This window comes from Halichoeres trimaculatus, unplaced genomic scaffold (genome assembly GCF_033239565.1).
Source record: "Halichoeres trimaculatus isolate MK-OKI-2021-1 unplaced genomic scaffold, fHalTri1.1 fHalTri1_scaffold_8, whole genome shotgun sequence".
Classification (NCBI taxonomy): domain Eukaryota; kingdom Metazoa; phylum Chordata; class Actinopteri; order Labriformes; family Labridae; genus Halichoeres; species Halichoeres trimaculatus.
In genome coordinates this window covers 21925189-21949371 of record NW_027437186.1, presented here as the reverse complement: position 1 = coordinate 21949371, position 24183 = coordinate 21925189, and the positions used below count along the sequence as shown (strand labels likewise).

The 24183-nt window shown below is 40.6% G+C and overlaps 1 protein-coding gene across 5 annotated transcripts in view; it reads right to left on the bottom strand.

Annotated features, from left to right (window-relative positions):
* The window catches only part of LOC141795419 (equilibrative nucleoside transporter 1-like), a 36592-nt gene that overhangs the window by 988 nt on the left and 11421 nt on the right, over positions 1–24183 (bottom strand). The window contains exons 1-12 of one of the 5 annotated variants that reach the window (XM_074676283.1): positions 19951–20059; positions 9988–10065; positions 9748–9829; positions 8515–8699; positions 6549–6688; positions 4514–4648; positions 3840–3937; positions 3621–3702; positions 2902–2987; positions 2656–2764; positions 1880–1965; positions 55–254 (exon numbers count right to left, since the gene is read on the bottom strand). In XM_074676283.1, coding sequence (XP_074532384.1) covers positions 55–254; positions 1880–1965; positions 2656–2764; positions 2902–2987; positions 3621–3702; positions 3840–3937; positions 4514–4648; positions 6549–6688; positions 8515–8699; positions 9748–9829; positions 9988–10016 — 1232 coding nt within the window. In that variant the 5' untranslated portion in view covers positions 10017–10065; positions 19951–20059. The other 4 variants (XM_074676287.1, XM_074676286.1, XM_074676285.1 and 1 more) reach the window with 4 other exon arrangements.

Sequence of the window (24183 nt, the reverse complement as noted above, 5' to 3'; positions counted from 1 at the left end):
ACCGGTCTGTTCGTCTTTTCACTCAGTGTGTCACAGTGAGTCTGGTGTTCTTACTTGGGTCCAAAGCACATGCACAGGCTGGCCAGGTATCCGTTGGAGAAGGAGAAGAAGATCATGAAGATGATGTACCAGGCGTCGTGGTGGAACAGCACGGGGAGGTAGTGACGAGGCTGGACGTTACACAGCATGAAGAGCGGGATGAAGATGACCCTCATCGCCACAAACACAGGCAGCCAGATGCTGTCTTTACCGGGCTGAATGTGAAGAGAACAGAAGAGTCAACCATGTGGAGAGACGAGGACTGATTACAATAAAACACAGACTGAGACGTGAGCGCAGTGTGAGGTCAGACAAACACTCTGCAGCTGATTCCTGTTCTCCCGTAGGGCTGCAAAGGGGTGGAAAATTTCCAGCAAGTTTTAGGAAAAAACTCTAGAAGTCCTGAAAGTTTTGATGATAGGAACGAGGTAAAAATAACTGATGGTATGGTTTGACTTTAAGTTATGGACACATTTAAGTTAAACTAACACACATTTATTACATTGGGTAAAATTTTTAGAGTTTAGTTAAAAAAAAATATCCACATCTGTATTCATGACAGTTAGTTGGAAAAATTTTCAAGATTTCCAAGAAAATTCCCATGGAAAGTTTCCTATTTTGAAAATTCCTAAAATTTTGCCACCCTATTCTCACATCAGGATTTACTGCTTTACTCTTCTTTGTTGATCTTACAGAAAAACTGACAGGTTTTAACTATTCATTATCAAATGGAAACAGTTATACTTGACGTTATAGGCTCAGATTTCCAGAGTGCTGCTTGGGTCAGACAAGCTGCATGCCTTAGCTCTCTATAGGGTGCATTGCAAAAATCCCCCACGTGGGTATATACAAGCATTCATATAGACTCAATAAGAGGAGGCAGCAGCTGCAGAGTGAGCTGTGAGGATCAGTGAAGGGGTGAAATGTGTAAAAAGACAAGTTTAAATACACCACCTTATTAGACAGAGCTGTGATTGGTTGCTGTCAGCCCGTAACAGCTGGGTGTACAACTTTTGTGTCTAGCATGAACTTGAACAAGCTCCATTTTCAAAGTGTTTTGTGTTTTTGACTACGAAATGAAACTGGTAAACCCTAAAGTGATGATCAACCAAAGCACCTCAGAGGAAACCTTCATGTGACCCTGCTTATTGTTCTTAAAAATGATAAACAAACTCATATGATCCACAGGCAGATGACTCGTTATACACACTGAGAGTACAGAGCTACTGTCAGTCTGTAAACTATTAATTCAATTTGATGGTTTCCTCTAGACTGCAAACAGAGAAATCAACTGTTCCACGAAGGTTTTCTGCTCATCTGGATGTGAAGGCAGGAGAAGGCCAACTTTCAGGATCAACAACAAAACTTCTTTGCGCACAGAAGAATTTTTTTTCCACTCTTTAGCTCAAGACAGAGATTCACTGGAAGGTAAACATTTCATGTCCTAAAATGTCACATGTGTGTTTGTAATCACATAAATCCCAGAGATCACTGCAAATACCATGATATGGTCAGCTGAATAAGGCGTTTGTAAACAAAATGTGTCTCAGTGATTAATGCTTCTACAGCTCTTTCAGTAAATCACCGTCAGAGCGAGAAACTGGTACATTTTGACAGAAGTATTTTCGAGAAGTCAGGTCTGTGTGAGTACCAACAAGTTATGACAGGATTAGCTATCGAGTTTCACCTGTATGGATCCACTGAACCAGCAGGGAACTTGACAGCTAGCTGGGACAGTCTTTGAAGTGTTTAATCCATCTATGAAACTAAAAAAAGGAGCTCGAACTTTCAGAGAGGATTAGCGAGACTGAGCGTGATGCTAGAGAGTGTTACTACTGACCCACATACAGACGGCCGTCAGACTCCTGCCCACCCAGTCCATCACGTTAAAGAGGAGGAAACAAGACACGGGGATGAAGTACATTTCTGAGGGGAGAGAAAAACAAACAGGCTGTTCACCACCATGAGACTGTGTGAAGAGAGATGATGCAGCATGTGTCAGATCAGAAAAAAACAAGGTACATGTCAGAGGCTGGGCGGCTGAGTGTCATAATTTATTTACGGTAAACGTTGTGCTGCCGCCATAATAATATTTTATAAAAGGACAAAAGAAAAAAAAGGGTCTTTCTATTATTTTTGAGTTTTACATGTATGTTAATCCAGTTGTAAGTTAAATATCACGTTAAACTGATGCTTTCAGACAGGAAAGATTTACTGTCATGACATTTTTTATTTTTTTTTATAAACTTAGATCTTAATTCCAATCTTGTTCATAAACAAAGCACTGCTCACGGCCAGGTTCATCTAAAGCACACAGCACTGCAGTGAAAGCAGCAGTGAGGTAGGAACAGGACAAAGATCATCCTACTGTTAAATAAAAAGCTACCAAACTATTTTCCTCAGAGATGAACTCCAGTTTCCTTTCAGTATTTTCACGAGGAAATATCACTTTCAACAAAGAAATTATATTTAATCCTTGAAAACGGTGTCTCAATTTTTATCTGTTTTGAGAAATGAAGACTGTGTCCGGGTTGAGAATTTAGAAATGTTCCCAGCCTGTTTGCTCTATACAGTGGAACAAACAAAGTTTTGTTTCCAAACTTGTGTGGGACTCACCCCAGGCGCCTTCGTCTGCTACTGTGGACTTGACCTCAACTGTAACCGCTGGGAATGTCCCGATGGTGACGGTGAAGATGAAGCACACTGACAAAGCCATCACCCAGATCTGATAAGACAGCACAAGACCAACAGGAGACCAACAACGTTTTTACTTCACTCAAAGTTCAACATCCGTCATACAGGAAATTTAAACACGTCACATGCACACATGTCAAATCTATGTCAACAGGCCACTGCTTTTACCTGTTTGAAGATGCTGAACACGGACGTGCTGGATTTGGGTTCTTCATCAGTCAGACTAACCACAGGTTGCTTCTCTGCAGCACTTTCTGAAATCATACAAAAAAGCCATTCATTGTTTTCCCTCACATGAGACACATTTAAGGTCAGGCCTTCATTCTCTTACTAAAGTGACTGTTTGTTACACAACAACTGAAATCTTGAGTACAAAGTATTTTCACTGATCCCCAGGACAGTCGTTAAAACAAACTGCAACAAAAACTGTCGTTGAATTTGGTTTCAATGATTTAAATAATGACTTTTTGAACTGACTGACTCTCTTTTATAATCTTTTTTATTTCGTGTTTTGATGCTTGTTTCCTTTGGGACACGTTTCTATCAATGCTTTTGATGTAACTGTTGTTTTTCACTTAGTGAAACATTTTATATTGCTCTTTGACAAGAGAATTAAAGTCAAAAAGATATTTGGTGAACAAACTGTTTCCCATCTTGAGAAGTGATCTTTATTATGAAGTATCAGCACTATCCCTTTAAAGCTCTGCAGTGTAACGCCACCTGTTTCTGGACATTTCTTTTGATTTGTTTGTCTTCAACATCTTTTGCTTTAAACACTGAGGTTGAACTAAAGAGCAGACTGCACAGATTCATCTTCCATGGTTACATAGTTTTGGAAAATGATAAAAGCTGCGTATCTGGGCATGCCTTCAACATGTTGTGTGTACCTTTTCTAAGCAAGTCCATCTTGTTTTCCTCATCAGCAGAGGGTCTGGGTACGTTACTCTCCATGTAGTACTGGAAAAACTCCTGTTATGGGGGGAAAGTTAGCAGAGAGGACAACATGTTAGTGGTTAAGTTATCGTCAGAAATTTAGAGTTTAATAAACACAGAATGAAAGACACACTTTAAAAAAATCCATACAGTTGATAACTATGAAATCTCACCATCCGGGGCAGAGCGAGGTAGGACATGATGGCCAACAGGATAACAACACAGGCTGTGATGAAGTAGCCGAAAGCGCTGTCTTGCAAAGCTGATCCAGCTACAGACAAACACACAAAGAGTCATTCAGGGTGTGAAGACTTGTTGACTTGACTGAATAATGCTTCTCTACAAGTTTTCTCCAAAATCATTTTACATCAAATGAAAAATTGTTCAATCATTCAAAGAGAAGATATTTTTTCTGACTATTGAGTCTGAAAGTTGGATGTTACTTTGACTCATGTTACTGAACAACTTCAAGACACATCAGTGCATTGATACACCTACACACAAACATGTTTCACCTTTTTGAAAACATGCTGCTTGCATCAAATTTGTCATTGTTTTCAATTCAATACAGAGTCACAATGATCTCCAAACAGACAGGATCTGGTTTGATAAGAACTCTGCACTCGTTAAGAATTAGGGCTGTAGTTTCAGTCAAAATGGTGAAATATGTGCCGTCCCATCATAAGAACTGATCTTGTATCAAATACCACATTTTCAACTTTATATCCTACCAACTGAATGCACCAAGTTAGCTGGTGGGTTTGATTTAAATACTCTTGTTTACCTTTCCACCTCCTGTATTTCATGTTTCTTGAACTAGAAGTGGTGTTATCATATTTAGACGTACATGCCAGAGCGCAGATCATGGAGAAAGCAGCAAAGGTGCCAGCCAGCCCCTGTCCGCTCATGATGGGGGTGGTGTAGGAGGCGGGCAGAACTCCTGCCAGCCCAAACAGGCTGCCCTGAAGAATGGCCCCAAACGCTGGAGAGAGATGGGGAAAAAAAAATAAAAACAAAATTGTTTGAGAATTATGACGCAATGAAAAGGACTCCACTAAGAAGGAAAAAATGTCTGTTTATAACATTGAGTTTTGCAGTTACATAACTTCATTTTCTGTTCATCCATCTTGACACAACATGCAGCCAATGAGGCTGTTTTTCATTCACCCTTGCATCACAGAGAGATCACTGTGGTTTGTTTTACTGCTCACAGTTAATTTGCCGTAGAAAACTTGCAACGTGAGTTCAATCAGAGGAATGTGTAGAAGATATCAAAGCATCGAGGACGCGGCGCCCTCCCTGCGAACTGAAACGCTCATGAGGTTGTTCCTCATGAGGACTGCGAGGTCAAGGCTGAGTTGGCCTGACGGGGATAAAGACGGGGGTAAACTTTTCCCTGCTGCTGAGTGACTCATTGTAAACAAACACACTCTGCTCTGTGGGGTTACAGACTGTGATCTGAAGCTCAGTGTGGTGTGAGAGAGGACGGGGAAGACTCTTCCCAACACAGGGGATGTTGAAAAGGATCAAAGAAGCAAACATGTGGAGATAAACGTTTGCAAGGAAGTAGAAATAAGATGGTGATGATTGTCTAATACAGCTTTGCAGTGAAAGCTGCCTGCATTGAATTAAGGTGTTTGTGTCACTTTACCACACTGTATATTTTGACAATTTTATGGAAATTATAGCTTTTTTAAGTTATGAAAAGTTTGGGTGAGACTGATGCAGCAAAAACAGGTTTTTGAAGATGACTTACAGAAGTCTGATTTCTAAAACCAGAAAAAAATATAAAAAGCTCACAGCTACAGGCAACAACAACAGCTTCATGTCAGCTTTGACAAATTTAACCCAGACTGGACTGAAACTAAATCAAACTAAAGCAAAAAAAATTCACACTAACCATCCCTGACCACAGACCCCAACCCTCCACAGATACAGTGAAGCTGAAGGAATTGAGTGGTAGGAAGTCAGACAATCATCACAAAAACAGTAAATTCATTTTCTGTCAATGATTGTTCACAAACTGTTAATGCAAGTCTCTTCTTCTGCTTCTCTTCTTCTTTTTTCGTTGCTAGGCGCTACCGAAGTAGCTGCCTGTTGCAGCAGCTCTCTCGTCTTTGTCCGTTTCTTGTAATTTTTTCGTCTCTTTTTCATCATCTTTGTATTTGGAGTGGATCATCACTTTGTGTGGTTCATTGTTGGTCACAGACACCAAACTTTTTGTGGCTTCGGCGATATTTTTTACTACTTTTCTCCTGTGTTTGTCTGGAGATCCTACATGTAACCATGACTGCATTGTTTACATGCGAAATTAGCTGTTAGCAGCCTGTAGCATATCAATGCTAACTAGTGTAGGGCTTGATGATTTCCCTCGAGCTGAGGAGGAGGAGGTGAGGACGACGTGCTGGTTCTTGGATGTGAGCTGGGAGGTGACGACGTGGACCTGTCCTTCCATCCATCATTGTTGGGAACGTGGGATCTAGCCCTGGGGGATGGACGAGCTAGCTGTGCTAACCCAGCGGCATCGTGCTGTTCACGGACGTGGCTGACGGAGCTGACATCGGACGCTGGCGCCACATTGGAGGAGCTTCACCTGCTGTGAGCAGACAGGATCCAGGAGACAGAGACTGAACAGACTGCTGGGGAGGCTCAGTCCTGGACCCTGTGGAGGTGGAGACTGGCTGGGCTGGAGAGTGGTGGACGAGTGGTGGACGGGATGTCGTCATCTAATTTCTTATGGACTTTTTTGCACTTTCTATACTCTTTCTTACTTTTGTTTTCTTAAATGCTGCGGTGACTCCTGAATTTCCCCTCAGGGATAAATAAAGTATTTTCTATTCTATTCTATTCTATTCTTTGTGAGTTGTGCTTTAAAAACTCACAGTTGATGCAGACGATTTTGATCATGGTGAGGGTGAAGAAGGGCAGTGGAGCAACGTCAACCTTGACAAGCACTGCTGTCAACAGGAAAACCACCAGGATGACCGTCAAGCTCCCAGAAATCCTCAGCTTCTGGGGAATCCTGGAGCACAGGATGAAATGAAAATTATTGCACAACCAACCAAGAGCATTAGTCATATCTGTTATGGACATTTTTAGGTTTCCAATACACTAATACAGGGTATATGCTGAAATCCTGAGGTTAAATTCAATACCTTTTTGAGACTTTTTAAAAAACCTTTCAAAAAGTTTTAAGACCTTATCGCGACTTTAAGCTGTTGTCAGCAACAGATCTTTGATAGTTGTAGTTTGCATTTTAACATTAATTAGGTAAACTGAGAAGGAATAAATCTTGAAAGAATGAATGAAACCAAAGGCATGTTAATTGACATTAACATTCCCACAACAAGCAGCAGTTATTTAAGGCCGACTTGCATACAAAAAAAAAAAAGAATTATTTCATCGTTGTCAAAATTTAGGACATGTGCTTGAGATTGTGTTTGCTTTCTATCAGCGCTACATACTGACGGCTACTAAACTACTGTATGAGTTTGTTGTCACATTAGCCTACGGATATGTTGGGCTGCTCGCGCTCCATACAGCCCATGCCTCACAAAATTACAACTTTGCTTGTTGTAACGTCTCAAACAACAGCTCTATGTAACTGTATTGAAAAATACCTTATCTCATCGCGTAGTATCCCGTAAAAAGTTGATTTGAACAAAGAAAATTTGTTCCAAAACAACTGAGATCACGGGAAGCTTTCTCTAAATCGTTAGGATCCAAGATCCCAGGTCATCAAAAGTCAGAGAAATTTTCTCAGCAGGCTTGAGAAACTCTGATGATCAAGAGAGAAATATTTTGAGACGCTAAAGCTTTTTCTGGATCCTCACGCTGGTCTGTGATGAGTGCAATGAGCAGAATGATCGTCCAATCACCAGGTGTGGTTATTTTTGAAGGTTAAGACCCTGAAAACATTTCTGAACCAGGTGGACTATTTCTGTGGTGGATATATGGAACTGTCTGTTTGGGGTGTCAGGTTAGTTTGTAACATACGCAAGGAGGAATATAGATATTCATGGATACTTTTGGAGTCAAAGCTTGAATACCAATAAAATGTACTACCTCATAACATAACGATTAAGACTTTTTAATACTTTTTAAGGGCCTTAATTTACCCACAACTGATTTATCAACTTTTAATACTTTTTAAGACCCCGCGGACACCCTGTAATATATGTGCATTATCTTCACTTAAATAAGAAGTGGTCTGTAAAACTCAGGAGAATGGCGGGTTTCCTTTTTCATTCTGAGGGAAGAAATGTTGATGTAAGAATGGAAAACAACTCATTGTTGAAGAGAAGGAAGAACATTTTCTTATTATGATGACAGAAGGGTCAAGTGTGTGTTCTTTCAACGCACAGATAAAGGAAGAGGAAATAGAGATCCAGCAGGAGTAAAATGAGCGTATTCAGGAAACAATGAACAGCAGGAGAAAAAGAACAGAGACTGAAGAGAAACAGGGAGAGGTATGATAAAGATTTTGGGAGGGGGGTGTAGAGAACATAAATAGCATTCCTGGGTGTGTTTGTCTAAGGGAAGAGTCAGCCCTGGTCAGGGTCCACCCCAGAGGTCTCTCAAATCCTTCTCTAATTAAAGCAAACATCCCTGAGACATCATACAGACATACGTTCACGTAACAGGAGCTGAGCAGCACGGGGTGAGAAGGGGCACAGAGGGCAGGAGGGGCAGCAGAGAGAGCAGGACAGTGACAGCGCTAAATCTGCTTCAAAGAGTTTGTCTTTCAGTCACACTCTCTTCTTCAACCTAATCTTTAAAATAAAACTATTGTTTGGTTTCCTGAAGACAGGAGGGTGTTTTGATATGGCTGTGGAGAAGGTTTGATACCTCTGGTGAATGAATGAGTTGAGGCAGGTGAAGATGAGGAGGGGCACCATGGCGCAGAGGGTCATCACGTTGTTGAACTTTGACTCCAGCACATTGCGAGTGTCTCCAAGGTCCAAAGTGACGTTAGTGGTCTGATTAGAAGACAGGTCTGTAGATGGCGTGTCCTTCAGTCTGCTGGTGAAGTACTGAAGAAAGAGGACGAAATACAAGCTTAAAGAAAGACTCAGCAGCACTAAATCAGTAAGGATAGACTGAGAAAAGGAGTGATGATGTACAGTGTTGTTTATGGTATAATGTTAATTCAAGAGTGTCAATAATGGAGGGTCCATCCCTTACGAAAGGAAAATATATTGCAGCATATTGGAAAATATCATCATAGATTAGGTAATATATTCCCATATATGAGATTTAGTATTTATATTTTCCAATATATTGCAATATATGGAAAGCGGCAATCATTTGTATATATTGCAATATATTTCATGAATATATAATATATTGTATATGTGCCCTCAATATATTATTCCATGTATATCATAATATATCACTAATATATTACAATACATTTCAAAAAAATATACTGGTAAATATATTTTTCTTTCGTAAGGGATGTTTTGGTCACCTGTTTAAGGCTGGAGTAAATATTTGCAATAAAACATGATTCAGCAACAAAACAGATGATAGAAACCCCCCCAGAACAAGGTATCTAAAGTGAACTGGATTACTGGAATAAAACATAACCTGCACAGTGTTTAATATTTCTGACCCCTGTCCCATAAGAGCAACTTATCTGTGTAAGAAGCTGTCTGTTTAACCTCTATGAAGACTGTTTAAGTTGAAGCTAAAGTCCACCCTCAGGTCTGAATCAGCTCCCTAAGGATTATGAGACTGAAATTCCACAATCTGAGAGGTTAACCCCTCGCTGGACAAAAAGAAAAGCCACCCCAGGGATTAGAGAGGCAAGTTAATCCACCTGGCTGGAGTCAGGTCAGCCATCCTGAGTGAAACCAGGTGCTTTTGGAAGAAAAGGTAAATAATCAATCTTTGTTTTCTCAAAATGCCCTCACCCTCCTCTAAGAGGAGTCAGACCTTTTAATTAACCAACCACAGGGCCACCAGCAGGACTCCATTTCCTCCCCATCTGTCTGTTTTTCTGAAGATTATCTGCATTTAACTTCAAATTAGCCTCACATTCAGATTAGTGTAATTATCCTTTAATGTGACTCAACTGACCATTGTTGCTGTCATGAAAAAATTCCAGGGTAAGAGGGTTCCCAAGCCCAGGATGAAGAAAATAATCCATACGGCATTGTATCTGGGAAAGAGACAAGAGGAAGTTTACATTTGAGCGCATGAATGAAGTGTTTGACTCAATATCAACAAACAATGTTCAAGAGTTCATTCTCTGGCTTTTGTCCAATTCTCATTTTGCACGTTCTGTGACTTAAAGAAAAAAAAAACAGGTTCTCCTACTTGTCCCGGGGTGCGTTGATGGCAGTCATGGCTGTAGGCAGACGCGTCTGTCAGGGTTTAATCAGGGAGGTACAGGGTCTGAAATACACAGATAACAAATACATGTTTACTAACTGTCAACATTTACAGTGAGCAGGGCAAGCATGTATGTGATGTCAGTCTTTCTTCCATATTTGGAAATTTTAATTAGGTTTTAATCAACATAGCAATTAAAAAAGAGGCTCAGACGTTTCAGCTTTGAGAAGGTAACTCTCACTGTTTAAATTGTTCAGCTTAAGATGTTAGGATGCAGCAGATGTTTGACACATTTAAAACCAAACTGATCTTTTTACAACTAAACCTCTCAGTTATTACAGAGAGAAAGGAACCAGTCACAAGAAGGAGAAGCGAGCAAACATGGAAATATGCAGCAGAGTATTGATCAGAAATCAGCCAACTTGAAGTCTAAAGTTTTCAAACACATCACAGGGTAACCTCCTTATTGTTAAAAACAACGCAAACATCAAGGTTAGAGGAACATTTGACTCTAGAAATATTTCAGAGAGTCTCTAGAAGAACCTGACCATTTGCTGACCCCCTCCTCAATCATCTCTGGAGGAACTAGATTTCATTAAATTACTCACAGCAGGCTTCAGTCACGGTACACAGACTCCTCTTTCTTCCCTGGTCAGATGCCCGACTAATGAAAAAAGCTCTGCAACACTTTTATACCATGCAGAGGTTTGGTGGGTTGACACACCGCTGTCTGCTGCCCATTAGACCTGCCTCCTCTCCCCTCTGAATCACCGTGTCCATCCCTCCCTCTTTCACCTCAAACTCCCCCTTTGTCTTCAACTCTTCCTACAGATTAATGCATCTAAACTCCAGGAATGTGTGAAGCTCCTTAGCAATCCATCAACTCACAGTTTTTATCATTTCACTTCATATCCTTCCAGTGTTCTTCAGTGCCTTTACACCAGACATCTTCTATTTCAACCTTCTTATGATCTTTTTTTTAATGAAGACACCCATGTCTTTCTAATTTATCCCTCCATTTCCCCCACTTTTCATACTGCCTACTAATTTCTCACCTCATTTCATCCTCTGTTACTCTTCAGCACCTCTATTATTTTTTTTCTCAACATTATCCCTCCAGGTTTGTTTGTTGCAACTCATTTTCCTGTCTTACTTACTAGACCCTTCTACGCCAATCACTTATCTTTCCCTTCAGCTCTTATCTACACTCTTTACCTATCAAACTATGCACTCTCTTCCTACTCCCCTCAAATTCCTTCCCTGCATCTGATGGAAAATCTCTAAACAGAGACTTTTCTTTGAGATGCTTCCCTCCTTAAATTAAAAAGGTCAGTGGGATTTGGCACCAAATCAAGCACAGAAATGACCCATTCAATTTAAAGACTGTGGAAACAAAACAGGCGTTAAACGTTTAGGAAAATTGCCTTTGTGTGAGTTTCTGTGGAAGGATGTGCGTTCATCAGGGTCATTAACATTCTGATGAATCCTTTTGATGATTCATACTAAAAAAAACCCACTTGTTTTTAAGAGAACTCCAAAGTGAATCTGTCTCAATCACAAAACCAATCAGCAGCTTGCCCAGTGCTGTGTGATCTTTTTTCGTAGCCAGAACCAAAACAGATTGCAAGATGTTGATGAAACCAATAACTGAATTTTGAGGCTTTTTAGGATCTTTACTCCATCATGAAACTTTGCTGAAAAGAATTCATAAAACTATAACTCTCTCCTTCATATACAGGAGTTAAAAGTGTAACAATAACACATTCAGTGCAGATACTCCCCACAGTCCTGTGATGTCCAGCCAATCAGAGAGTGTACGGTGGAGACGATTAGATGGAGTGGGTGGGTGAAAACAGAGCCAGGGGGAAAGACACACAGAGCCAAAGTAGAGCTCTCTTTAATTAATTTTATCAGTCATCTGTAAAATAAAGTGCTGCTGTAGAAAATTGGTTAAATGACAAATATTAGTCCTGGCTTTCAGCTTGCGGCACACTTGCTGAGGAGAAGTGACAAAACAAACACTGTGCCCTTCTCATTCAGCTCGTAATGGTACAGGCTCATGTCAGTAAATTCAAATAATGTGAAACAGTTCATTTATTTCAGTAGTTAGATCTAAAAAAGTGACACTCCTCATTAGTTAAGCACAGTAATATCACGGTTGATCAACCAGCTTTTGGGACTTCTGGCAGTGTGGGCAGGTGCCAAGTCCTGCTGGAAAATCAGCTTTCTTATAAAGCGAGTAATTTGCAGGAAGTATGAAGTGCTCTAACATTTCCTGATAAATGGCTTTGATGACTCTGGACTTGAGAAAACACAGTGAGCCAACAGCAGATGACATGGGGCTCCAAACCATCCCTGACTGAAAACTTTACTCTGGACTTCAACTTGGATTCTGTGCCTCTCCACTCTTCCTCCAGGCTCTGGGACCTTAAAGTGATACTCTGGGATGGAACAAGTTGGGTCCTATCACAAGGTTTAGGGCAGAAATTACCCCTACAGCAGTGTTTTTGTGCAGCAGAAGCCCAGGGCGCTCGCACCAAACACCCCCTCCCTGCTCCTCTGCCGGTTTCCTCTGCACTCAGTCGGGTATTTTACTTTAGCATATTTTACTTGACCACAAACACAAATAAACGGACCCCCACTGAAAAAATCTGATATCGGTCTGCATTCACACTTAGAGAATTTTCAGCGCGTCACTTTCCCACAAAAACACCGCTAAATAAGGCTCTAGTTCTCATCTTGTCGTAAAACGGCACTACCTCCGCTGCAGAGCCACAGCTGGCTACGAGGCACTCGCCGCTTAGTGTATCAGTCCACACGCCCGGCGTGCTAGATATAAACAAACGCAGGTAGTCTGCCAGGACAAAGAGACATGATGAGAACTAAAGCCTTATTTAGCGGTGTTTTTGTGTGAAAGTAACGCGCTGAAAATTCTCTAAATAAAGCGTGAATGCAGACCAATATCAGAGTTTTTCGGTGGGAGTCCGTTTATTTGTGTTTTTGGTCAAGTAAACATTGGCCCCGTCTGAGTGCAGAGGAAACCAGCAGAGGAGCAGGGAGGGGGTGTTTGGTGCGTGCGCCCTGGGCTTCTGCTGCACAAAAACACTGCTGTAGGGGTAATTTCTGCCCTAAACATTGTGATAGGACCCAACTTGTTCCATCCCAGAGTATCACTTTAATTTCCACATTAAATGACTTTCATCTGAAAAAAGGACTTTGGACCACTGAGCAATATTCCTGTTCTTTATTAACCCATGACGCTCCTGAAGTCTCTGGTTCAGGAGTGGCTCGACATAAGGGACACATGGATCCTGTCATATGAAGTCCCCCAAATTCTTAAATGGGTTTTACCTGAGAATCCTCCCCAGGCTGTGGTTAAACCTGTTGCTAACATTTCTGCTTGAATACAGCCCACTATTAACAACTTACTTCCTTAGCAATAATCTTTAGTGTCTTACTCTCCTTATGGACGGGGCTACTGACTGTCTTCTGGATGGCTGTCAGTCAGCTGTCTCTTCACTGTGGTTGAACCAGACTAAGAGACCATTTAAAAGCTCAGGAAACCTTTGCAGGTGTCTATGAGAGTGCGACACCTTTGGTTTCTCACAATGTTTTTATTTAAGGAGAAACTGGATTTGGGGTTTTATTAACAGTGAGCTTAAATCATCACATTTAAAAGAAATTATTGATTTTTTTCCTTTTGCGTATACTGAATATGTATAATATATGAATTGAGCTTTACTTTCTATATTAAAACACTAAAATATGTTAAATTTTTCCCCAAAATCATATTTTATTCAGATGCACCTGAAATTAATTGCCTGTATTTTGACAAAGTAGGTGCACAGCAGGGGACAGTATGGATGTCATTTTCTGATTTATCAGGACTGGAGTGTAATTTTTGTGTAATTATTTTAAAGAAAAACATTTTCAATAATCTGAGTGTTTTATAATCAATAATTTAAAGGTCATCATCTTCTAACATGGTGGCTAGATGTTTCTCAGAACATATACAAAAATGTATATATGTAGACAGAGATGAAGTCTGAGTGTCAGTACTGATTGTAACAGGGATGTTGTTATAGTGGATTGAATTCTGACTGTTTCCTCTCCCATTGGACTGTTTTTCTTCCATACATCAAAGCCTAATGCAAACATGACCGGTCAATACTTCTCAGACGACAAATAAACTTCAAACGGAAACCAGAACACTTAACATCCCAGAGTCTGGACTTGCATGTAAGCTTTTTGTTTCAAGAGCTCGTATAACCTTGAGCTTATATTAGAGTTTGGCGACAGCCTCTTTTTTTTATTAAAACTTTGACCATAGATCAAGTTTCAGTCCAAGAATATTTGGCAATCTGTGGCCAAACAAATGACTCAGCAAAGAGAAGTCATTCTGAAACTACTTTAAGAGCTAGAACATTTTCATTTGTTGGTATCCATGCAGTGGTCTAACCAGCAGAAGGGTCACTTCACTTTTATCTACAACCCTAAGTAGCTGCATGTGTCCAGTGATGCACCCCCACAGACTTTGCCTTGACAGGGACTCATTTGACAGCTCAGATTGGCCACACAACCAAAGTTATACTTCACACTTGTGTTATTTTTCCCCTCTAAATTTTATTTTAGCAAATAATAGATAATACTACAAGTCACAGTTAAAAGCATACTCGCTCCATTATGTCCCAGATTCCTGTAAAGTATTCCACTCCTAACCAAACGTGTCCTCAGACTGAGCCAGCTGGCCGGAGTGGCCTGGTGTTGAAATGGTGCCACCACACACACAGTCACACAGGCACTTTGTAGTCAGTAGAGTGGTACAAAACTCCAGTTTGGCATCAGTTGGACACTTTTACTAGGGAGCCTCTCAGCCACATCCAACTGGAACAATAGGCACTCCAATGGCAAAAGATTTACCAGGTGTGACTGCAATTTATTGTTTCCTCTTCTGTCAAGGGCACAAACGGAGTTCAATGTGGCCGAACAAGTGCAGTTCAGTCGGCTCACTAAGGTAACAATCATGTTCACTGGCTAAGTGGTCAAGGACTTCATTTTTGCTTTCCAAAAAGAAAATCTGGTATATTTCAGCAAACACGGATTGGCATGTGATTCTTTGTTAAAATGTTCCCTCTCCGTCTCTGTTTCCATGACTCCATTCAAAGAATATTCACAATTTAGCAATCTCCCAGCTTTAGCTCCTCAGGCGCCAAATTCCAGGGTTTCCCCCACACAGGGTTGCAGAGGTGGCTCTAAATTCAACTCTCACTCTTGTCGGTGGTTTAATACACCCTGAGATGGTGTGGACCGGACCCCCTAAGTTTTAAGCTCTCCCTGCAAATCTCAGAGCTGGAAGCTGAAAAGACGAGGCTACTGCTCCCATGGGTCTTGGAGGTACCCTGTCCATCTGCAGCTTTGCCCCAGCCAACAGTTTGGATAAGACTGATATGTACTGAAAACACAGGTCGTCTTCACAGATTGAAAACTGGAAAAAACAAACACTGAAATTGAAACATATGAGACACAGGGATAGATCTAAATAGAGAAAGACTGGAGTACATTTTTCTCTTCTCACCAACATACCTCTCTAACAGGGCTGCCTTTATTCTCCAGGCTGAGCCACAGGATAGTTTGATGCTGGTCATATGATGAGGGGAAGAACACTCTTACCAGTGCCTATAGTAACAAAACACTCTTATCAAAGCCCATCTCTTCAGGAATGGGTCAGTCTTGGGCCAGATTCTAGAAATTCATCATGAAGTTTTATTACTTCCCAAAACCAAATTGACTCTGGTGTCCAGGATGTCAAAACCTGCTGGTTTTCATTGTAGTAATCTATTTAAGACATTATTTCACAAATGGGAGAAACCTGATCATAATTAACCTCTCTTTACTAATCAGGAGCAAAAAAAAAAAAAAAAAAAAAAAAACATATATTCGACAATAACAACCAAGTTGAAAAGGTTACACTGGAGCTGCAAACTATTTCTATATCAAAGATGCTCAGATTTTTCTCTTCAACATGCCTGTTTGAACACTGTAACACTGTCATACTCTGCATTAATATCAAGCGTGCGTTGTGTCCTCTACAGTCAAACCAACAGAGACAGGATGTACTTCTATAATTTAAACAATAACATAAAACAAACAATCATTTCCCCACATGAGAAGCAATCAGTGGCTGAGTTCACTGAACACAAGACGACCTGGCCAGGGTTAAATCTGTATTCTCTAAACCTCATGAGAAGTTCAGCTCTTTGTACAGCATAGACAACAGTGTGTTCACCAAGTGGAAGTCAGTGCTTATGATTTATATGCAGTTCACAACTGTGGCTCCCAACTTCAAGTTTCCTATTACACATCTTTCCAAGAATGACCGGCACATGCACGCAGAAATATAAAACGCTTGCTCAATGGTGCAAGAAATCAAAGCCTCCATTTCAGTGACGCTGCAGTACATTGACTTTTACAGCCTCAATACCCATTTCACACAGTGTCACCTTCTGCTCCCCCATCAAGGACAGTGTTTAATACTCTATCCTCAGTCTGTCTGAAGAAAACAGATAAGGAAACAGTACAATGCAGGAAGAAAAAAAAAGAACATGGGAGATTACGGTTATTAAATCTAAGAGAATTTATTGCTAAAAGCATGAGAACAATATTTATTAGGCTTTTCTACTCTACTAATACCCCTGATCTTGTTTTTTTTCATAATCAAAAGCAAGCATATGGCAACAAAATTAAGGAGGATTAGTGCTTTAATTTATGTTCTGCATTTAAGTATTTAGCTGCATTACTGTCCACAGACAACTGTAAACAGTGACAGCTAAAAAAGTGTCAAATGACTCTTGAGCTGTCATGTAAAGTCTCTGACTTGGTCTGTATAAGAAGATGGATGGCACAACTGCCTCTGAAACCTTCACTGGTAATTGGCTCCAGTAGAAACAGCTCCTAAGGGTTGATATTAACAGATAGCACACAAACAAAACTTTAATTTTTTTGGAGTAGTTCATTTGGTTAATAATTTGATCCTTAAAAAAGAGATAATGCAATGTCGCACCAGATATAGACGAAACATGCCAAAGGATTTGTAAGGCAAGAAAACAGACACAAACTCTGTGTTCCCCTGACATTTAGAAGCAGCAGTTCTTCAAATTTGTTACAGCTATATTCTTAGAATACACATATCAATTAAGAAATACTTGTATTGACGCATTTCCAAACAGTACACTTCCCCATGTAGTGTCAGTGAGGCTTTGGTAGCACAAGCACTCCAGTGGCCATGGCTGAAAGTAAGCCTGCCTCAAAACTCAAAAATATTCAGAAGATTGGTGCGAAGCTAATTTCACAGACTTCAACAGCTTTTATTCCACATTTGGCTTTGTACAAATGTTTGTGTTGAATGAATTTGACTGTATGAGTGATAAGCAAACAGTATCTCACCCTGACCCCGACTTTTTTCATCGACTATAAACACAAGGACCCTGACAGGTAGTCAAACGCCGTCACTACATCACTTCCACATGGATGCCGATGCATCATGGTTTTCAGGGTAACACCAAGCAGACACAGCAGGCCTAAGTAACACTTCGGGATCCTATTGCTGTATCTGACAAGTCCACTGAAATCAACTCAAACAACACGGACTGGACCTTTACTTTCTGGGGTCAGGAATCATGCTGTCATCCTCTGAAAGGCTACACAACACTAAAAGACTTCAGTACACCGGTTTGACCCGTTTAAATGAATGAAACTCTTGTTTTCTTGGTGTAGATGGTGGAAAATGAAACAACCCACTTACGTCACAATTCATCTTTTATGTTCCACTTAAGAAAGAGAGAGATGACACTAACAGTAATGTGTAAGCCCTCTCACTTTAAAAGTTAGCCAAATCTGGCTAAATCTCACTTTTCCACATCTGCACCGACAGTTTTTGTCTTCCAGCTGTCACAAAGCGCAGGAAAGTTTTGTGTATCATTATCAAAATTCTGCTGAAGCAACTTCCAACCTGATGCATGGCGGCAGAGGGGACAGATCCTTGTGCTCTGTAAGGCTGGGAAGTAATCAGGATAATATAACACAAGGGCTGGAAACAACAGCACAGTGACAGGAAAGAGACTTCTATGAGACACTTATGGGGCGGCAAAAGGTGGATCCTCAGGGGGAAACTGTAAATAGAACAAAAACATGTATGCCAAAAGAGGGAGGGTGCCTACTCTATTGTCCTCATCCGTACCCCCTCCCCCTTGATGCCACAACTCATTTCCCGCCACTCACAGGCGGCAGGAACAAAGCCCATCTCTAGCTGCTCCTCTTTTATGTTTGTTTAAGTGGTCTGGAGAAATAACAGACTGATGAACTGGCAAAAGTAGCTACCACCTATCAGCATGACTGTCAGCACTCGTGGTTTAAAATGAGCAACACAAAAGGGGTCATGACCCCCCTCCTCACATCACGAGTGGGTTAGCCTTATCTAATCTTCTACAGGCAGCTACCACCACCTCAAATGATAAACGCTGATGCTACACGCACAGAAAAAAAAATGCTGTACGGTTTATTTTCTAATCCATCCATGCAGGCAACAGATGGTGAAACTTTACTCCTGCTCCTATAAAGCAGATACTTGTAGGCACCCAGCGGTGGGTCGACGCCGCTGTCCCATCAGCTGTTCAGTGAAAGACAAAGCCAGGCATTCTGGTGCACTCTTCTCCATGTTTAAGGTCAGCAGAGTCCCAAATAGCACCAACACGCGTGACAGGGAGCTGAGCCAGGAAACACTCACTCATAGCAATACAGATCCCCTTGTCATTTAGAGGAGTTATAGTAATCCTGCAGGGAGTTAGAAAAGAATAAGGCAAATCTACACTCTAAAATCATTAAATACCATGCATCCTTTGAGTCAAAATATTGCGTCAGATAGTAATAGAAGACTTATTTGCATATCACATTATACCAAAGTTATAAAAGAGCACCACAAGCACATATCGAGTCACTTCATATTTCTGACCTACATACAAACATTTGACAAGGATCACTCTCAAGGAATGCAAACCGTTACAACCACACATCCGTTTGAGTCACTTGCATGCAAAAAAGCTTTGAATGGACTCTTTTCTTAGTGGTTTTGACTGTCAGGTGGTGTTATAGTATCTTCCCACGTGTTACCAATAACTGCTTGATTAAAGCTGCATGTCACACACGTGCTTCCCCCACATGCCGCCTCATGATTTATTACCAGCGTTTGTCCATAAAAAAGGAGAAATACTTCAATTTACTAAAATAAACGCTAGATTAACTCTGTAATTAGACCTTGCTATATTTGAGACATAATTTTTTACATCAAAATAAATGGTTTCTACTAGCCGTCATTGTCCTTTACAATGGTAAAATGTCATCTCAGTCGGGTTTTTTTATAAGGCACATCAAGAAGACGCGAAAATCACAGCAACGCAAGGTGAAAATGATAATGTTTAAAAAACCTTGTTCAATTGTTTTGAATTTCACTAACCAAATTCTAAAACATCACACTAACCGGTTAGTTTATCGACCCTGCATACATGCATTAATTACGCTACCTTCACTGACACTCTGGACAGGACCACGCATGGAGTTGGCGCTAAATTTAATTCCATGCCGCAGTCAACAAAGGAGCCATGCGGGCGTCCAGCATCACAACACCGGTCTCACAGCCTATATTTACTACCTCACGTTGACGCTAAAAGATATAAAACGAGCAGTGGAAGCGCTAGAATGAAAACAAAAACATCGAAAAAAGGTTTGACTCAAACTGAGACGTATAACCGTTTATGTTTTTCTCAACAAAATTTCCCGAAAATCGTCATTTTTGTCCTGAGCTCGAGCTCACCACCATTAAGAGTGAGAAACATAACCAGGCGACGGAAACGCCGAGTTAATGCTTACATTAATCAAGCATGATAAGAATCCTACCTTACAGCAGTCTGTGAAGGCTGGTTGTGCGCGTGTCCTAGGAGCACAGACTCGAGCCCCCCAGTGTTACTTTCAGGAGCTCCTCGTAAAAACCAATACTCCAGCTGTAGCTGCAGAGGAGCAGTGCACGGATCAGACATCTAAACACGTTAAGACAATGAAATTTCCTAGAATATAATTAAAAGGAAAAAAATCGCCCAAAAAAATTATGAAGCTTATAATGAAAGTTTTTTTATTAAAAGAAAAATCAAGGAAACTTTGCAGCCAATCATCAACATATTATTAAATGAGAATCATTCAACAGTCAGCATACCTTAGAAATAACCTTTGAGAAATGTCATATTAAAAAATTCATCATACAGCTATAAACACCTGAGTAATTTAAGGTGTTTTGGGTGACCTGGAGATAAAATCGTACAATTTACGACGTCCCTGAAGTCATCCATGGAACCCGTCACTTCGAGGGGGCGGGGGAAATTCATAGTGGAACCACATTAAAATGTTTTCGATAACCCATGACGATTTTTGTGTGTTGCAGTGTGCCAACTCCATGACTGTTTCTGAACCACACCACGTGGAAGTCTAATCTCTGTAGTAAAAAATCAACAGAAATAGACACTTACAGTGAAGACTAGCAACCAGCAATGTTGTAGAGGCATTTGGAGAACCAGTTAATGTTGTTTTATGTTTGTAATATAATCTTAAGGTGTTATTAACCTTGTAAACACTATTCAAAGTAAGTGGTAAGATTTTGGGTAGGGCTCCCAAACTTGTCAGCCTGTGAACCCCCAAAAAGCAGTTCCAGAGACCAACTAACCCCTACTGTGGAAAAACATTAAAGCAAACCTGAAAAACAGATAAAAATAAATAAAAGAAGGCCTAAGACATTTATATGTCGCACCGCAGATTCAATGTACCAGTAATGTTGTGTACCATCATAAATCATAATGGAAATGGTGTAAATACATCAACTGTGGGGTTTTTTAAGCTCCATTTGCAAGTAAACATAACATGGTCCAACTACACAGTCACTTCATTATGGTCACTCAAAGCAATAGGTATTCTCAGTCTCTTCTCAATGAGATTTATTTGTTTGCTGCTAGACACAATGGCAAAATATAAATCTGCTGCTTTTAATTTCCTGCCCTGAGCTGAGCTGCAAAATAAAAACACAGCTGCCAAACTGACAAGAGCATTACAGATGTTCAAAAGACTACAACTTAACCCTCCTCCAGTTGTGAAATTGCGACAAAGTTGGAAAAAAACAATAAGTGTGAAAAGCAACTTTTCCTCTGTTATTCCATGTTTACACAAAAATGAAGGAAACTCAAAAGTTCCCTGCCAACACAACACAACAGATGCGTACTTGACAGCAGAGCCGTGGTGTTTGTGTGGATATATGGTACTGTGTTTGAACCAGCATGAAGGGATCTGTCCTCATTCTGTACTCTGAAAACAGAAATCTCATTATTCACATGGGTTCTTTGCCCATATGCAAAACAGCATATGTTTTCCAGTGTGTTTGAGTTTGACATTGTTTACTGGTCTGAGGCATTCAGTCAAGGACAACACAAGACAAGCACAGCATTAGGAAGACAAAGTGTTCCAGGGGGAGCTTTTATTTGCACCGCTGTGGCAAAACTGATGTGAATGCAGGAGTTCAACCCAAGAAGCCTTTGCAAATGTGTAACTTTTCACTTTAAATTTGAGGAAATGGCTAACTAAATCTTGTTGGATTTAAGTAATCCAACATGATGTCTTCAACATAAAAGAGTCACAAGAACAAACCTTTTACTTTCTTCTTTTCCTTGCTGTTAAGGTACAACTTCTTTTCGACACTGGCTGCGAGAAGTGACACCAATGTACAATTTCGTCATAACACTGGCCTGTCTGGACCGCTGTGCGTAGGCGTTGTTTTGGTGCTGCATGTGAGCCTGGATGCACTCTGTTTTCTTATATAGTCGTGGGTACACAGTCATCCACACCCTGTCTCACCCTGTCTATAAAAAGCCTGCTGTGGTTATGGACAGAAACCATCTGTGAAGGAGAGTAATAGTCTGTCTGCCTCCTCACAAACCCACTGAGGAAGAACTGGGCCACAGAGGACTAACTGTGTTTCTCTGCTGCCATGAAGATACAAAGAGGCACTTTATTTCTGTCAGTGGCCTTAAAAACATCTCCATTTCTGGTATCTGAATACGTCTATCCACTCACCAGAATTGTCTGAGTCTCAGATCCTCAGACCTGTTATTTGGTCTGTGTAGGCACAGAGGAAAGTTAGTCAGCAGCGTCTGAGTGCAGCAGGGCACACCATTGACTGCATTTTTCCACAGAGGAATAAAATGAGAGAAAAATGAGAAAGAGAGGACAAGGGGAAAGAGGGTGGTCATTATCATCTATACAGATGTGCAAAATCTAAGCAGAAATTTTAGCGAGGATTAAAAAAAAAAAAGCAAAAGACAAAAGACGTGGAGCAACACCAACCAAACTTGCATACAATTTTCCAATTCCTCTATTTCCACCAAAACAACTAGATGTCTACAAAACATCACCCACACACTGGCTTTATTTCTCAAGACTGCTCGGTCGAAACCAGCAAAGAGATAACATGTACTGCTTAGTCCACAGGGGGCGCTAAAACTTGCACAAACCAAATGTTTCTCATAGGAGCTTTAACAGAGGAAGCTGAAACCAACTTAAGTGTGTTGTTTATGATTTGTGAGAGTATCAATCGTAACATAATTCATTTAAATAGCCGCTGCAGTTTATTTGAATCACATGGTTTCATTGTGATGGTGTTTGATCTCGTTGCTTTTAAAGTTGCATCTTGTTCCTTCCGTGTTGTTCTACATCATGATCAGATCGCTTACAATCATTTTGAAAAATTATTGTGCACCAATTTTTTCCTTTTCAGCACAATTTCATAATGTTGATCCAGCCCATTGTCCTCCTGTGTGTCCATTCATTTCATGTAAAATTAAGATTTGAATGAAATACCATCTCATGCTTAGAATCAAAAAGTCACACTTATTGAGATATTCAGGAAAGCACAGGCACTTTCCTATAGTACAGGTGCTATGCTTCAGTATTGGTCATGTAAGCCTCTTCCTGGGCCCTTGTGCTGCTGTATTATCAGTGGAGTAATTTAAAGTTTCCAAAAGTTAAACAAAAGCCAAATGAACTTAATGAGCCTCATGCTTTCCCTTAGCTAGTAAGGACAAACCCCTTTTGTAGCATGTTTGTAGACATTTCTATTGTCATAAAAAATCTTATATCATCAACTGGTCCACTTCCTCCTGACCTCTCTCGTGCCATTTTTAGACCCACAAGTTTATAAGCAAATAAACACCATACATGTCTAATTCAGGCTACCCTGTGAAGTTTGTGGCATGAGAGGGGAGATCTGGTAAAGGAGCAAGGCATGACCTTGATGGAAGGGAAGTGGCTTTCTGACCACATACTGAGATTTAAGAGGACAGCGGTAGAAAAAGAATTCCAGTGGATGGCCTCTTCCACCCCTAAATGGCTCCTGAGAGTGACAGAGTGAGGTAAATCCCATCTGGGATTAGGAATTTCAAGTTCTGGCTCTGTTTTGGAGGATTAAGGTTTTGGACAGGAGCAACCACGACAGGAAAACAAAGACAGAACTCCCCAAAGAGGTCTGTCAGGATGAAATCACTCCTGGTCTTCACCTTAGAGCTCCTTCAGGCCCCAAAGGTCACATATCTTGGATCACACCTAAGTCTGCTGCTGCATGGACAATGAATTCCTCTCAAACTTGTGGTGCATTTAGGGATAAGAGATAATTGTGAAACTGTCCATTATGGGATTCACCTTCTTAGTTTAAGTCAACCACTGCAAACTTGGCCAAAATTCTGCATTTGTGATGGTTTGTTGCACACATTCCTCACTGCGGCCATGGAAAACACCCAAAAAAGCCTCAGAAGCCCTTAGACTTTTGTTTGCTGGTTCAACCTTTCCGACTTTTAAGCCTTCTCTAATCTAAAACCGGTACACTGTAAATTTATCAGCCTATTTCTAAGTGAAATATGGATCCCTTGGTGACTATAAGATTCGACCATTAAGTTGTTTTATGTTCTAGCATGCTCAGTGATTTACTCAAAACAGTTGGAGCAGTGTCAAAGATTCTTGTCAATAAATTGTCCCAAAGGGGTTTGTTAACCTTGGAATGAATGTGCAGTGCATCAACAGCCAAGATTCTGTTAAGCAATC